At 35.7% G+C, this 16,676-nt stretch overlaps 1 protein-coding gene across 5 annotated transcripts in view; it reads left to right on the plus strand.

The window, feature by feature from the left end:
• The window catches only part of JMJD1C (jumonji domain containing 1C), a 315,528-nt gene that overhangs the window by 93,509 nt on the left and 205,343 nt on the right, over window positions 1-16,676 (plus strand). For 3 of the 5 annotated variants that reach the window (XM_032842143.1, XM_032842164.1, XM_032842175.1), the window contains exon 2: window positions 10,396-10,443. The exons of the other annotated variants lie outside the window; for them this stretch is intronic. In XM_032842143.1, coding sequence (XP_032698034.1) covers window positions 10,396-10,443 — 48 coding nt within the window. The remainder of the gene's footprint in view (window positions 1-10,395; window positions 10,444-16,676) is intronic. 5 annotated transcript variants of the gene reach the window in all.

Consider the following 16,676-nt stretch of genomic DNA (forward strand, 5'->3'; position numbering starts at 1 on the left):
TCTTTGGCTCAGGTCATGATCCCAGGGTCCTGGGATGGAGCCCCACATCAGGCTCTCTGCTCAGCAGGGAGCCTGCATCCTCCTCTCTGTCTGCCTCTCTGCCTACTTGTGATCTCTGTCCATCAAATAAATAAATAAAATCTTTAAAAAAAAAAGATAGCTCTGAACTAATAAGTCTTCAATCATAATTTATTTAGCAAGTTTTTGTGATTATTATTTTGATAGTATATCTATGTGTTGTGGTCTATTACTTCTTTTTAAAAATTATATCATACAGAATATATACTATTCTTTAGCTTAAAGAAATAGATTTTTATCTACTCATGTATCTACCATCCAGATCAAGATATAGAACGTTTCTAAGGTACTATCCTTACCCAATTACCCCTTCCCAGTCTATACTGATCCTCCTCTATTCCACTAATTCTGTCAGTATGGATAAGATTTACCTATTGTTGAACTTCAGGGGTATTTGAGTGGCTTAGGCGGTTAAGCTTCCAACTCTTGATTTCAGGTCAGGTCATGATCTGGGATTGAGCCCCATGTTGAGCTCTGCATTCAGTGTGGAATATGCTTGAGATTCTGTCTCTCCCTCTTCCCCTCCCCGTGCTTGTGTGTGTGTGTGTGTGTGTGTGTGTGTGTTCTGCTCTCTCTCAAAATAAATCTTGAAATAAATGGAATCATGCAGTAGCTTTTTTATTTTTTTAATGCAGAGGCTTTTAAACCCTATGATGTCTGTGAAATTCCTGGTCTTAGTTTTCTAAGGCTGCATTAACATATCACTGCAAACGTGGTGGCTTGAAACAGTAGAAATATATTTTCTCAATTCTGGAGGCCACAGGTATGAAATCAGGTTGTTGGCAGGGCCACACTCTCTCCTTAGGCTCTAGAGGAGAATTTTTCCTTACCTTTGAAGGGAAGCGTGACCCTGAGGACACTTGATTTCATACTTCTGACCTCCAGAACTGTGAGAGGATAAATCTCTGTTTTTCTAAGTCAACCAGGTATGTTAATACAGCCTTAAAGAACTAATACATTCATCTGCATTATTAGATTTACAAGAAATTCATTCTTTTTTTGCCATGTATTATCCCATTGTATGAATATATTACCATTTAGCTGTCCTTTGAATGATGGGCATTTGGGTTGTTCCCTGGTTTCGGCTTCTGAGTAAAGTTGGATTTACTTGGATATTTTAGCCATTCTCATGGATAGTCCAGAGGAGCTATTGTAATTTTAATTTACATTTCATTGATGAGTAATTTGCTTAGTGACTTTTTATATGCTTATTGATGAGCATGCATACTCTCTCCCATTTTTTTGAAATGCCTGATCAAGTCTTATACCTATTTAAAAATTTGGATTGTCTTTCTATTTCATAGGAGAACTTTATATATTCTAGTTATAAGTTACTGGCAGCAGGAATTGGGACTAGAGTGAAGCAAATGAGGCACCTAGGGTGCAAATTTAAGGAGGCACCCACTCTTAGGTTTGAGTTCCCTATGTTCCCAGATTGCATTTCCCCCAAAGCATTCCTATGGGTCACTCTCTAAGCCTCTATTAAAAATGTTTCCTCATTAGAAAGTTATCATATCTAAATTAGTGTCCCACTTTTCTGCCGTTCTGTCATCCTAGACACCTCTGTTTTTGTTCATAGCACTTACCACCAAATGACATATACTTATGTGTATGCTTTCGTATTTTTAGTTTAATGCCCTCCAAAAGAAAATAATGCTCTATAAAGTAGGGGTTTTCTTTTTATCCCCTGCTGTTTACGAGTCCCGGGATTAGTGTGTGGCATATAATAAAGCTGTAAAAAATACTTACTAGATATTAATAAAACAGTGAACTTGAGACAAGCAAGTATCCAAAAAAAAAAAAAAGTTCCATTTTGAGCATGCTAAATATCCTTTGCAGATAGTATAGATAGAGGTTGAACTAGGTCAGCAGTTGGCAAATATTTTCTGTAAAGGTCCAGAGAGTCAACATTTTATGTTTTGTGGCCCTTACAGGCTGTGTCACAACTGCTCAACTCTGATATGCATGTGAGAAATCATTCATGAACAATGGATAAATTAATGAGAATAGCTATGTTTCAATAAAAGTTTTTGTGTAAAAACAGATGGTTGGCTTGTAGGCCATATTTTGCTTACCGCTGGACTAGGTAATAGAGAACTATAAACGTGTGACTTAGAAGCTTGATCATCATTCAGAAAGTAGTCATGATATTTTACGTTAATAAAGTGAGATGACAAAAGGAATTTTTCCAAGAAAATTAGTCTGGCAGTAGTAGGTAAGCTAGAGAAAAAAATGATTGGAGGCAGAGAAAATAATTATGAAACAGAGATTACTATACATGAGGCACTTGTACTGAATCTTTATATTTATTATTTCATCCTCACAAAACCATGTGAGGTAGATACTGCTGTTAAGTAAGGAAATGCAGCATGGAGAAGTTAAGTAATTTACCAAGGTTCACACAAGTATTAAGTTGTGGAGCAGTAGTTGAAGATTGCTCCTTATCAATGTGCTGTTTTATTACATCTCATAAAGTAGTTGGAGCTAATCTAGAATATTGGCAGTGAAAGGGACAGGACACCCACCTCTCCTCTGATAACCATCTGTTCTCTATATTAAAAGTCTGTTTTTTGGCTTATCTCTTTTTTTTTCCTTTTGTTTCTTAAATTACACATATGAGTGAAATCATATGGTATTTGTCTTTATCTGGCTTATTTCACTTAGCATTATAGTCTCTAGATCTATTCATGTTGTTGCAGATGTCAAGATTTCAATCTTTTTTTAATGTCTGAATAATATTCAGACCATATATATATATATATACATATTCATATGTGTATGTGTGTGTGTGTGTGTGTGTGTGTGTGACATATTCTTTATCTACCATTCATCAGTGAGTGGACACTTGGGCTGCTTCCAGAGTTTTGCTGTTGTAAATAATGCCACAATAACGCAGGGTATATAGATACCTTCAAATTAGCATGTTTGTATTCCTTGGCTAAATACTCAGTAGTGAGATTACTGGATAATAAGGTAGCTGTTTTTAATTTTTTGAGGAACCTCCATACAGTCTTCTATAGTAGTTACACCCGTTTTGCTTTCCTACCAATGGTACACAAGGGTTCCTTTTTCTCCACATCCTTGCCAACATTTGTTGTTTTTTTGTGTTTTTTATTTTAGGCATTCTGACCAGTGTAAGGTGATACTTCATTGTTTTGATTTGCATTCCCCTGATGATAAGGGATGTTGAGCATCTTTTCATGTGTCTCTTGGCCATCTCTATGTCTTCTTTGGAGAAATGTCTATTCTTTATACCATTTCATAATTGTACCATTTGGTTTTTTGGTGTTGAGTTGTGTAAGTTCTTTATATTTTGAATATTAATCCTTTATTGAATATGTCATTTGCAAATATTTTTTCCCATTCAGTAGGTTGTCTTTTAGATTTATTAGTTGTTTCCTTTGCTATGCAGAAGATTTTTCTTTTTTTTTTTTTGTAGTCCCAACAGTTTATTTTTTTAAAGTTTATTTGTTTTTTCTAGTAACTTCTGTACCCAACGTGGGGCTCAAACTCACAATCCTGAGATCAAGAGCTGCATACTCTTCCAGCTGAAACAGGCTCTTCTCAGTTTATTTTTGCTTTTGTTTCCCTTGCCTCAGGAGACATATCTAGAAAGATGTTTTTGCCAATGTAAGAAAAATTATTGTCTGTGCTCTCTTCTCGGATTTTTTTGGTTTTGGGTCTCATATTTAAGTCCTTAATTCATTTTGCGTTTATTTTTGTGTATGGTATAAGAAAGCAGTCCAGTTTCATTCTTTTGCATGTAGCTGTCCAGTTTTCCCAACACCATTTGTTGAGGAGACTGTGTTTATCCCATCCTGTACTCTTGTCTCCTTTGTTGAAGATGAATTGACCATGTATGTAAGTTTGGGTTTATTTCTGGGCTTTCTGTTCTATCCTATTTATCTCTCTGTTTTTGTACCAATACCATACAGTTTTGATTACTACAACTTTGTAATAGAATGTGAAGTCTGGAATTGTGATACTGCAGCTTTTTCTTTTTCAAGATTGCTTTGGCTATTTGGGGTCTTTTGTGGTTCCATACAAATTTTAGGATAGTTCTAGTTCTGTGGAAAATGCTGTTGATATTTTGATAGGGATTACATTAAATCCATAGATTGCTTTGGGTAGTATGGACTTTTTTTTTTTTTTTTTAAGATCTATTCCTTTATTTTAGAGACCGAGCATGAGTAGGAGGAGCAGAGGGAGAGTGAGAGAGAAGCTCAAGTAGACTCTGTGCAAAGCATGGAGCCCAGTGCGGGGTTTGGTACTCAGGACCAGGACCCTGAGATCATGGTCTGAGCCCAGAATCATGTGCTTAACCAACTGTGCCACCAAGGTGCCCCTGGGTAGTATGGACATTTTAACAATACTTGTTCTTCGAGTCCATGAGCACAGAATATCTGTTTGTTGTGTGGTCTTTAGTGTCTTTCATCAGTGTTTTATAGTTTTCAGAGTATAGGTCTTTTCACCTCTTTGGTTAAATATATTCCTAGGTATTTTATTAATGGTGCTTTATTATTACTATATAAAAATTCAGTGTATTTCTGTACATTGATTTTGTATCCTCTGATCTTACTGAACTCATTTCTCAGTTCTAGCAGGTTTTTGTTTGTTTGTTTGTTTGTTTTTTTGGTGGAATCTTTAGGGTTTGCTATATATAGTATCATATCACCTGCAAATCGTGAAAGTTTGACTTCTTCCTTACCAGTTCAGATGCCTTTCATTCCTTTTTCTCATCTGATTGCTGTGGCTAGGATTTCCAATACTGTGTTGAAAAAAAGTGGGGAGAGTAGACATCTTTTTCTTGTTCCTGATCTTAGGAGAAAAGGCCTTATTTTTCCCCCATTGAGTATTTTTTCCCCCATTGAGCTGTTAGCTGTGTATTTTTCATATATGGCCTTTATTATGTTGAGGTATATTCCCTCTAAACCTACTTTGTTGAGGGTTTTATCATGAGTGGATATTATACTTTGTTAAATGTTTTTTTTGCATCTATTGAAATGATCAGTCATATAGTTTTTATCCTTTCTCTTGTTGGTGTGTTGTAGCACATTGATTGATTTGCTCATCTTTTTTTTTTTTTTTAAGATTTTATTTATTTATTTGACAGACAGAGATCACAAGTAGGCAGAGAGGGAAGCAGGGGGGTGGGGAGCAGGCTTTCCGCTGAGCAGAGAGCTCAGCTCCCAGAGAGACCCTGGGATCATGACCTAAGCCGAAGGCAGAGGCTTAACCCACTGAGCCACCCAGGTGCCCCTGACTTGCTCATCTTGAACCACTCTTGCATCCCAGGAATAAACCCACTGATTATGGTGAATGATTTTCCTTCCCTCCCTCCCTTCTTTTTTAGATTTTAGGTCTTATTTTCAAGTAAATTATATACCCAACATGGGGCTCAAACCCATAACTCTGAGATCAAAGTCACATGCACTACTGAGTGAACCAGCCAGGTACCTCTCAGAATGATTTTCTTAATGTATCGTTAGATTTGGTTTGCTGATATTTTGTTGAGGATTTTTGCATCTATGTTCATCAGATATACTGACTGTAGTTCTCTTTTTGTGGTATCTTTATCTGGTTTTTGTATCAGGTAATGGCTGACTTTGTAGAATGAAATTGGAAGTTTTCCTTCCTCTTCTATTTTTTGTAATAGTTTGAGAAGAATAGGTATTAAGTTTTTTTAAATACTTGGTAGCATTTAGGGCATTTAGGTAGCTCAGGCAGTTGAGTGTCTGCCTTCAGCTCAGGTCATGATCCCGGGGCTTCCTTGGATTGAGTCCTGGGTTGTTGGGCTTCCTACTCAGAGGGGTGTCTGCTTCTCCTGCTGTTCTTCACCCTGCTCCTGATCTCTCTCTCTCTTTTACTCTTTCTCAATAAATAAATAAAATTAAAAAAAAAAAAAGTGTTTTGTAGCATTCACTTGGGAAGACCTCTGGTCCTAGACTTTTGTTTGTTGGAAGTTTTTGATTACTGATTCAATTTTATTGCTGGTAATAAGTCTGTTCAAATTTTCTGTTTCTTCCTGATTGAGTTTTGGTAGGTTTTATGTTTCTCGGAGTTTATCCACTTCTCTTTCTTTCTTTTTTTTTTAAAGATAGGTTTGTTTGTTTGTTTGTTTGTTTATTTATTTATTTATTTATTTGACAGACAGAGATCACAAGGAGGCAGAGAGGCAGGCAGAGAGAGATAGAGGAAGGGAAGCAGGCTCCCTGCTGAGCAGAGAGCCTGATTTGGGGCTTGATCCCAGGACCCTAGGATCATGACCTGAGCCAAAGGCATAGGCCTCAACCCACTGAGTTACCCAGGCGCCCCTAGTTTATCCATTTCTGGTTGGTTGGCATATACAATTTCATAATATTCTATAATTTGTAATTTTGTGGTTTCAGTTGTCATTTCTCCCCTTTCATTTCTGATTTTGTTTCATTGAATCCTGTCTCTTTTTCTCTGATGATTCTGGCTAGAGGTTTATCAGTTTTGTTCATGTTTTAAAGAATCAGCTCCTAGTTTTATTTATTTATTTATTATGGTTTTTTAAGTTTCTATATTATTTATTTGTGCTCTGATCTTTATTATGTCCTTCCTTCTGCTGGGCTTACATTTAGTTTGTTCTTTTTCTTAGCTCCCTTACCTGTAAAGTTAGGTTGTTTATTGGAGATTTTTCGTGCTTCTTGAGGTAGGCCTGTATTGCTATAAACTTCCCTCTTAGAACCGCTTTTGCTGCATTCCAAAGATTTTGGACTGTTGTGTTTCATTTAATTTCTTTCCATGTAATCTTTTATTACTTTTTTTATTTCTTGGTTGACCCATTCGTTGTTTAGTAGCATGTTATTTAACCTCTATGTGTTTGTGCTCTTTCCAGGGTTTTTTTGTTTGTTTGTTTGTTTTGGTGGTTGACTTTCAGTTTCATAGCATTGTGGTCAGAAAACATGCATGGTATGACTTTGATCTTTTTGAATTTGTCGAATCTTGTTGTGTGGCCTAATGATCTCTTCTGGAGAATGTTCTAGGTACACTTGAAAAGAATGTATATTCTGCTGTTTCAGGATGGAATGTTCTGAATATATCTGTTAAATTCATCTGGTCTAGTGTGTCATTCAAAGCCGTTGTTTACTTGTTGATTTTCTGTTTGGGCAAAGGCTAGCTTGGGAGGAGCCACAAAACATTGGTGGGCGGGGCATGCAGTTTTAACAGGGTATGTGCAGGTCTTCCTTGGGAGGGGTCCTCCACCATGAGACTGAGATCCCACAAGGGTCAGGAGATGCTGTGTTGGCAAGGTTTGGTTTGAGCTTCCAGGTGAGGGATCTGCAGCTCCAGGACTCAGGCAAGTGTGACTGTAAAGGGCGAATCCACCAAATCTGGGGGGTGGGGCTTGGTGTAGGAGTTAAGTAGTTCAATGTTGGTGTTGTGCTCGTTCCTGTGGGTGGCTGTGTGTTTATGCTGGTAGGCAGGGGAGGGAAATGGTGCCTGCCAGCTCCTTTGTTCCTGCAGGAGTCTCTCAGTGATCTCTGCCCCTTTGGGACAAACTCTCAGATTAGTAAATCACTCTTCCTCCCATATACCCTAGGCATTTTTCAAACTGCTGCTTCTGCACACTCTGTGGTTATTGTGCTGTCTTTTTAATGGCAGGTACTCACCTTCCTGTTGCCCTTCATGCTTCCTAAGAACTGGGCTGCTTAGTTTTTAAATTCCAGGCTTTAAGTCCCACTGATTTTTAGAACTAAGGAAATTCGGCCCCTCTACATTTTAAAGCCAGCTGTTATGGGGGTTTGCCTTACCGCATGCAGGCTCCTGAGTATGATAGCCTGTTTCTCTCCCTTCTCTGCTCCAGGTGCCTTGAAAGGATCTGTATTTAAGCTGAAACTTGACTCATATCTGATTGGATATAGAATTCTGGATTAAGAGATTGGAAATGATTTTTCCTCAGAATTTTGAAAGCATTGATCTAATGTCTTCCAGATTCTGGTGTTGCTTTTAACAAGTTGTGCAGTTCTGCTTTTTAATCTTCCATATGAAAGAAGCATGTGGGATCTTCTCTTTTGTTTGTGCTTTGGAAGTTCATGATATTCCTAGATAGGAATCTCTTCATCTGAATGCTTATTGCTTTTTAGGAGTTGCTTTTCAGTCTGGGAACTTTTGAGTTTCAGTTCTGAGAAATTTGCTTGAATTATTTCTTTAGTTCCCTCTTGGGTTTTTTTTCTCTTTACCAGAACTTTGTTTTGTGGTATAGGACCACACGGGTCCTCTTTCTACAATATTTTTTTTCTCCCATATTTTTTTTGTTGTAGTTAGTGGGAAAATTTTTACAACTTTATATTCTAAATCTTCTGTCGAGTTTTTTCATTTCTATCATAGTTTAATTTCCTAAAGTGTTTTTGTTTTCTAGCAAAGTTATTTTTTGATAGCTACCTATTTCTGTATTTTGATTGTTAAATTTATCTTATTGAGAGTGTTGATATTAGGGTTTTGTGGGTTTTTTTGTTTTGCTTTGTTTTTCTTTTTGGGGTTTTTTGTTTTTTGTTTTTTTTGGTGGGGGGCTTTCTTCTCCTTTCAGAGTTTTCTTGTCTTTCAGTCACTTTATTTCTCCATGTGTAATTCAGTCTCGGTGTTTTAAATTTGATATTTTCCTCACATGAAATATATGATGATTCTGACTACTCAGATTTAATAGCTTTAACACTTTAAAATATACTGGGAGCTCTGAGCAACATGGGCAGGGTTTGTTGACTATACTTTTAACTGTCTGGCGATCAGGCTTTTTTTTTTTTTTTTTTTTTTTTTAACTTTCTTTCTTTCTTTCTTTCTTACCGTAGCACATACCTCCCCAATGGATCAGGCTGCTTTTTTAGGGAATACCTAATGTCTGTATTTAGGTATGTTTAAACTGATCAGGTTTCCCAGAGGTATCTGCCAATCTTTTCCGTCTCAAAGTTTATACCCATTGAAGTAAACAAACAAAACTGGCATTTTGGGAGAGGTTTGGTTGTCAGCATATTTTATTACATAACTTTCGCTTAATTTTCCTGTTTTAGTAGCAGTCTCTGTCTTCAGTCTGCTTTAATATATTCCCTTATTCATAGACCCTTCAATAACCTTTTCTAGGGGGAGAAAACCTCCGCTTCTACAAAGTGAAAGACGAGGCAATTGCTAGGCTAGATCAAGGAAAGATCTGGGTGTCTAGCTGCTGCTTAACCAGACTAGTATCATTCTTCTTATTAGTTCTCAACCAATATTAAACCATTGTGGGCTTCTGGGGCGCCTAGGTGGCTGAATTGCGTTAGTCATCTGACTCTTGATTATGGCTCAGATCATGATCTCAGGGTGGGCATGGAGCCTCCTTCGGATTCCCTCTCAAGAAAAAAAAAACAAAAAATAAAAACATAAAAAAAATAATAATAAAATAAAGAACTGTTGTGGGCTTCTGTGTTGTAAATTGGAGTGTTTATTATCTTTCCTAAATTCTAGCTTTAGCTTAACCTTCTTTTATATCATGAAGTCAGCACTGCTCTTGATGTTATTTTAAATTAGTTGATTCTGCTTATTTTTCTAGTCTGTTGAAATTTATTGGAATCTTCATTTTATCATCCAACATGTTAATTATTATTAACTTTGCATCCTGTTGAGCCAGCTGAGTATCTTGACTGAAGTATGAAGTTCAAGCCCCATGGATTACTTTTGAAGACATTCAGTCACTTTTCTCTAGTTCTTGGTTAATACTGTAAATTGTGTGTGTTTTTTTTCAGTCCAGCTATGAGTACCAAGTTATCCTATATTATGAATGACCTTATGTAGTTTTTATTTTATTCCTCAAAGTATGTTCAATATCTTTCCCTATAATATTAGAATTTTAAAAATCTAGTGTATTAGTTACACTAGCCTCCCTAAGAAGAAGAAATTTATCAATAAAGAAAAAACTTGAGATCATTGTAGTGAAATAAAATTTGCTCTTGTATAACCTTTTTCTTTTTTTAGTGCTTACAAGCCAACTTACAAGTAATAATTTTTGTACTTTGGATATAGATCAACATTAATGGATTGTCAAGAGCCTTTTCAACTCAAAGGGTCTTTGTTTGATACACGATTTTCTAAGAAAAAAAAGTTTCTCCATTTCCCAAATCAGTGCATTTTAGGAATTATATTCTTAGGATGTTTTGCAGATTATACACATTAGAACTGCATGTCTAATTCAGACCTATGATTATTTAGGTTCTGTAGACAAAGACTAATTTAAAAAGTTAGCTAGGTATTCTCTTACTGTCTTCTTTTCTCATTTCAACTTCATTTACTTTTTAACTATGTTTCTTCTACCTTTTCCAGTTTTCTACTCAATTCTCCTTGGTGGAGAAGATGGATGCAAAAGAGGAGGTGTGAGTAGTTCTTTATTCTCTCTGCATCTGTTAACATTACATCACCTTTCCCATGCAGTATTCTTGTTTCTTCTTAGTTCGTCCTCTTACATTTATACAACCAGTAGGCCTGTTTGGTTTTTCTTTGTACCACTGATAACATTTATTCTATTCTGACAATATTATAAATAAATACGGTTTATGATATTAATTCATAAATATTCTTAGTTACATTTCCCTCCTCCCATTATTTATATATGTCCTTTTAAAATCTGACATCAGAAAACTCTATAGTAGCCATATTGTTTCACTCACTCATCAACTTCATTTATTCAGTCCACTGACATTTATTAAGTTCCCAAAGTATACCAGGCCCTGAGAAATAAGAAATTGATATTACTTTTACTAGTAGAGTTCATACTTTGATAGGTAATATCTCCTCCCATTTCTTATTGGAATTATCCATATTTATATAATTAGAATTATAATTTTTACTTTTTGGTCTCCACATTGTTGAATATTCTTTTCTTTCTTGGAGCTATGTGTGATATTACAAAAGTAGACTCAGGTTTGAGTTCTAGCTCTGCCAAATGTTAACTGTGTAATGTTGAATAAATCACTTAATCTTTCTGAGTTTTACATTTCTCAGCTATAAGATATACTTAGTATCTACTTTATAGGGTGAATTGAGAGGATTTAGTTGTTAAAAATGAATTGAAAGGAGTGTACATACATGTACTGTATAAGCTTCTTAAATTTAAGGAGCTATACTGTGGTATTCTTATAAGGCTTGCTACTTAGATATTTATGGCAGTGCTTTTGAAATATGATTGTAGGCCTCTTTGGAAATAAGAACTGTGTCATACTGATATTATCCATTGCAACTAGTAAATAGCAATGACTCATTCTTTTGGACTGAATCTCCGAAGAAATGGACTTAGAATGAGGATTAATATAGTTCCTATTTCTTTTCATATATATGTACTACCTCTTGGTTACAATTCTGACATAACAGTGACAAATAGGTGTGCACCTGATAGCATAGCTTCAAAATACCTCAAGTAAAATTTTATAGAATTGTAGAACTTACATATAGGCAGTTTTGCAGTCATAATTGGAAAATTTTAATACCTTTCCTATAGCAGTTGATAGAATACATAAAAAGCTAGCAAAGACATTAAAGATTTGACATTCTCATTCATCTTGATTTAATTGATATTTTTGGAACACTACACTTCATGCTGCAATAATACAGTTTCTTTTCAAGTGCACATGGTATATTTGTCAAAAGAGACCGTATGCTGGGTCATGAAATAATTCTAAATAAATTTAAAAGGATGGAAGTAACACAAGAATATGTTTTTGGACCATAGTGGTATTAAATTAGAATAATAACAGTATGATGTCATTCGAATGTTTGGATATTAGACGATACCCACAATATGTGGGTTAAAGAAGAAATCAAAAGGGAAATTAGATGGCATTTCAAACTGAATGATATAATGCACATAACAGAATGTATAGATGCATCTTCAGGGTTTAGAGAGAAATTTATATCTTTAAGTGCTTATATTAGAAATGATGGAAAATACAACCAATGACCCAGGGATTTACCTTAAGAGAGAAAAATAAGGGCAAATAAAACCCAGCTATGAATATGGCAGGAAAAAAGAGAAGAGTAGATCAGTGTGGGTCTCCTGGGTGTTTCAGTTGGTTAAGCATCCAGCTCTTGATTGTGGCTCAGGACATGATCTCTGGGTCATGAGATCGGCCCTGTGTTGGGCTCCACACTGGGGGGTGGCCTTGCCCTTTGCCCCTCCCCCCACAACAAAGAGTAGATCAATGAAATAGCCTATAAAAGGGAAAAGGTGAACAAAACTGTACTGAGGTAATAATTTTCACCTGTCCAGTTCTTCCTCACTTCCCCTCTCCTTTCAAATTGCAACATACTCATTTGGTGAGACTGTGGAAGATAGGCACTTTCTCAGATCTTGTCTATTGGAATACAAAGTAGTACAACCTTGTGTATTGGGAAATTTGGCATTATCTAGCTAAATTAAATATTCATCTACTCTTTGATCCAGTAGATCTCACTCCTAGAAATTTATCCCAAATATAGAGTGGCATAAATACAAAATGATGTATGTACATGTCTACATTCACTGTAGCTCTGTTTGTAATAGCAAAAGACTGAAAGGACACAGGTATTCATTAGTAGGGTTTTGACTGCATAAAATATTTATTATTATCCAGTGGAGTATTATATGGGCGTAAAAGCAAATTTGACAGCCAATTTATATTATTGGGCAGTAAAACTAATAAGTATGTTACTGTTTAAATATATTTATATGTATATACATTTCTAATTTTTTTTTAATTTAGGAATTAATTAAAAAAAAAAACTATTCCACTATAGGGAACAGGAAATAGAAGGAATAGCTAGAGTTCTGCAAATATGCCTTGTTTTCTAGGTGTGATGTTGAAACCATGTAAATGTTTTACATAACTCTAAAATAAGTTTTAATTATTTAAAAAACAAACCTAAAAGTGAAAGCAAAATGAAACAAAGAAACAAGCCTAAGTGGTATAATTATGGGAAGAAACTATTTTAAGTGACTTTAAAACACAGTAATTTGATTATACATGCTGGGTAGATTATACCCCGAGGACAGAAGAACAATATAAAAACCTTAAATGGTTTTCATTAATCATAGTATTGTTATTATTCCCAAATTGTTGTGTATATATTGTGCCATAAGGCAAATGATTTTAATTACTTTGTTGACATTGTATAACAGGAATCACATACAGGTTGGGAAAAGAAAGAAATAGAAATATAAGATCAAAACTTTAAATCTATAGAATTTTATTTGGATGTATCAGTATAAAATTACACTAACTCTTACCACAATAAAAGGTGAAATGAGCACTCCTTAGAACCCAGACTGTTGTCTGAGGAAGCTGTTTCCCATTGAATGAAAAGTACTAAAGTTCCTTGGAGATATGGTTAATTTCAGGTCTGGGACAGGAGATGGACAAGATGATCCTCGGATATTTTGTTATATCAGAAGTGGGAAAGCTATTAAAGACTACTAAGCTCTGTCTAAAAGACTCAGAAACTAATTGAAGAGGCTCTCACTGGCCAAAGATGGGAAAATTTGACATAGAAATAGAAATAAACAGGGATGCCTGGGTGGCTCAGTGGGTTAAGCAGCTGCCTTTGGCTCAGGTCATGATCTCAGGGTCCTGGGATCAAGTCCCGAATTGGGCTCCTTGCTCAGTGGGGAGCCTGCTTCTCTCTCTGCCTCTGCCTGCCATTCTGCCTGCTTGTGCTCTCTCTCTCTCTAACAAATAAATAAAATCTTTTAAAAAAAAGATTATAAATGAACAACTACAGTAATTTGAAGCATGCTACATTTACTTAAATCTGAGAGTTAATGATCCCGCGCCTAAAAAACACATTACCATTTTTTACCATTCTGGGAGGTCAAAATACTAACCTATTATTTAAAAAACTAATACTGTTGGTGGGAATGCAAGTTGGTACAGCCACTTTGGAGAACAGTGTGGAGATTCCTTAAGAAATTAAAAATAGAGCTTCCCTATGACCCTGCAATTGCACTACTGGGTATTTACCCCAAAGATACAAATGTAGTGAAAAGAAGGGCCATCTGTACCCCAATGTTTATAGCAGCAATGGCCACGGTCGCCAAACTGTGGAAAGAACCAAGATGCCCTTCAACGGACGAATGGATAAGGAAGATGTGGTCCATATAAACTATGGAGTATTATGCCTCCATCAGAAAGGATGAATACACAACTTTTGTAGCAACATGGACAGGACTGGAAGAGATTATGCTGAGTGAAATAAGTCAAGCAGAGAGAATCAATGGTTTCACTTATTAGTGGAGCATAACAAATAACATGGAGGACATAGGGAGATGGAGAGGAGAAGGGAGTTGAGGGAAATTGGAAGGGGAGGTGAACCATGAGAGACTGTGGACTCTGAAAAACAACCTGAGGGTTTTGAAGGGGCGGGGGGGTGGGAGGTTCGGGGAGCCAGGTGGTGGGTATTATGGAGGGGACATATTGCATGGAGCACTGGATGTGGTGCATAAACAATGAATTCTGTTACGCTGAAAAGAAAAAAAAGAAGAAAACTAATAAAAACCAAGTATTTATTCTTCCTTTTCTGTACAAGGTACTTCTTGGAAACCAAAGATTAACGAGAATTTTCACTTATTAGACATATTATATAGATAGTAAATAATGAAGGCAAAATAAAATTAGAATGTCATTCTTTGCATTCTTTGCATGTCTTCTCTGCATTCTTTGCAGCTCTCAGTGAAATACTGCATTTAGTTGTCACTCATTGTTGGCTGCTTTTACCACAGATAGAAGGCGATATGCATATACCTGTTGCTGAAATGCAGTACTACATATGAGGTTTGCTTCTCTATGAATTCAGAATTTGATTAAAACTCTAAATTCAACAGTTACAGAGAATTACAAGGACAAGAGGAATTAAAAAATGCCTCAGGGATATAGTCAGCAAAATATAGGTAATTGAAGTCTGCATGGAACAAGTGACTTCATTTCTTTAACAAAGACATTGCAGGAGGAAAAGAGGTAAAACCTTAAAGATAAAAAGAGATGTAAGTTTCATGTCAATGAGTTGCAATAAATGGAACTTATTTATAATCTTAATTTGAACAAACTGAAAAGGAAAAAAGTCTATGCTTGGGAAACTTGAATACTGACTGATAATGGGTAATTTTGCAGAAATAATATATATATATTTTTTTTAGTTGAAACAAGATTGACCATGAGATAAAAATTGTTAAAGCTGGGTAATGGGCATGGGAATCCCATTATGTTATTGTCTCTACAAAAAAATTAGATGTTTCAAAATAGCTTTTCATATACAGGCATACCTCCGAGATACTGTGGAATCAATTCTGGATCATTACAATAGAGTAAATATTGCAATAAAGTGAGCCAAATGAATTTTTTGGCTTTCCAGTATATATAAAAGTTAATTTATACTATAGTTTATTAAGTCTTTAATAGCACTATGTCTAAAATAAACAATGTACTTGCCTTATCACTAAAAAATGCTAACCATCATCTGAGCTTTCAGCTAGCTATAATCTTTTTGGTGATAACTGCTGACTGATCAATAGAATGGTGGTTTCTGAAGGTTGGGTGACTGTGGGCAGTTTCTTATAGTAAGATAGTGAAGTTTGCTACATCAGTTGACTCTTTCAGGAAGAATTTCTCTAGCATGTAATGTTGTTTGATAACATTTTACTCATAGTAGAACTTCTTTTGGAATTGGAGTCAGTTCTCTCAAACCCAGCTGCTACTTTATCAACTGAGTTTATTAATATTCTAAGTCTAATGTCATTTCGAGTCTTGACAGCATCTTCATCAGGAGTAGATTCCATCTCAAGAAATCACTTTTTTTTTTTTTTTGGTTCATCTATAAGAAGCAACTCCTCATTCATTCAGTTTTATCATGAGATAGCAACAATTCAGACCTATCTTCAGGCTCCTCTCCTAGTTCTTTTCTTGTTTCCACCACATCTGCAGTTACTTCTGCTGAAGTCTCGAACCCTTCAAAGTCAAGGGTTGGGATCAACTTCTTTTGAACTCCTGTTAATGTTGATGTTTTGACCTCTTCCCATAAAATTACAAATGTTCATAATGGCATCTAGAATGGTGAATTCTTTTTGGAAGGTATTCTGTTTACTTTGTCCAGATTTATCCGAGGAATCACCATCTGTGGCAGCTATAGCCTTATGAAATGTATTTCTTAAACAATAAGACTTGAAAGTCAAAATGACTCCTTGATCCCTGGGCTACAGGATGGTTGTTATCTTAACAGATATGAAAACAGCATTAATCCTGTTCATCTCCATTAGAGCTCCTGAATGACCAGGTCCATTGTAAATGAGCAGTAATATTTTAAAAGAAAATTTTTTTCTGAGCAGTAGGTCTCACCTGGGGGCTTAAAATAACAGTAAACCATGTTGTAAACAGATATGCTATTATCCAGGCTTTGTTGTTCCATTTATAGAGCAAAGGCAAAGGAGATTTTACATAATTATTAAGGACCCTAGGATTTTCAGAATTGTAAGTGAGCACTGGCTTCAATTTAGTCACTAACTGCATTAACCCCTAACAAGAGAATCAGCTTGTCTTGAAAGGTTTAAAGCCAGACATTGACTTCTTTCTAGCTGTAAAAGTCTT

The sequence above is a fragment of the Lontra canadensis genome, unplaced genomic scaffold (genome assembly GCF_010015895.1).
Source record: "Lontra canadensis isolate GAN:19392208 unplaced genomic scaffold, GSC_riverotter_1.0 scaffold3, whole genome shotgun sequence".
Lineage (NCBI taxonomy): Eukaryota > Metazoa > Chordata > Mammalia > Carnivora > Mustelidae > Lontra > Lontra canadensis.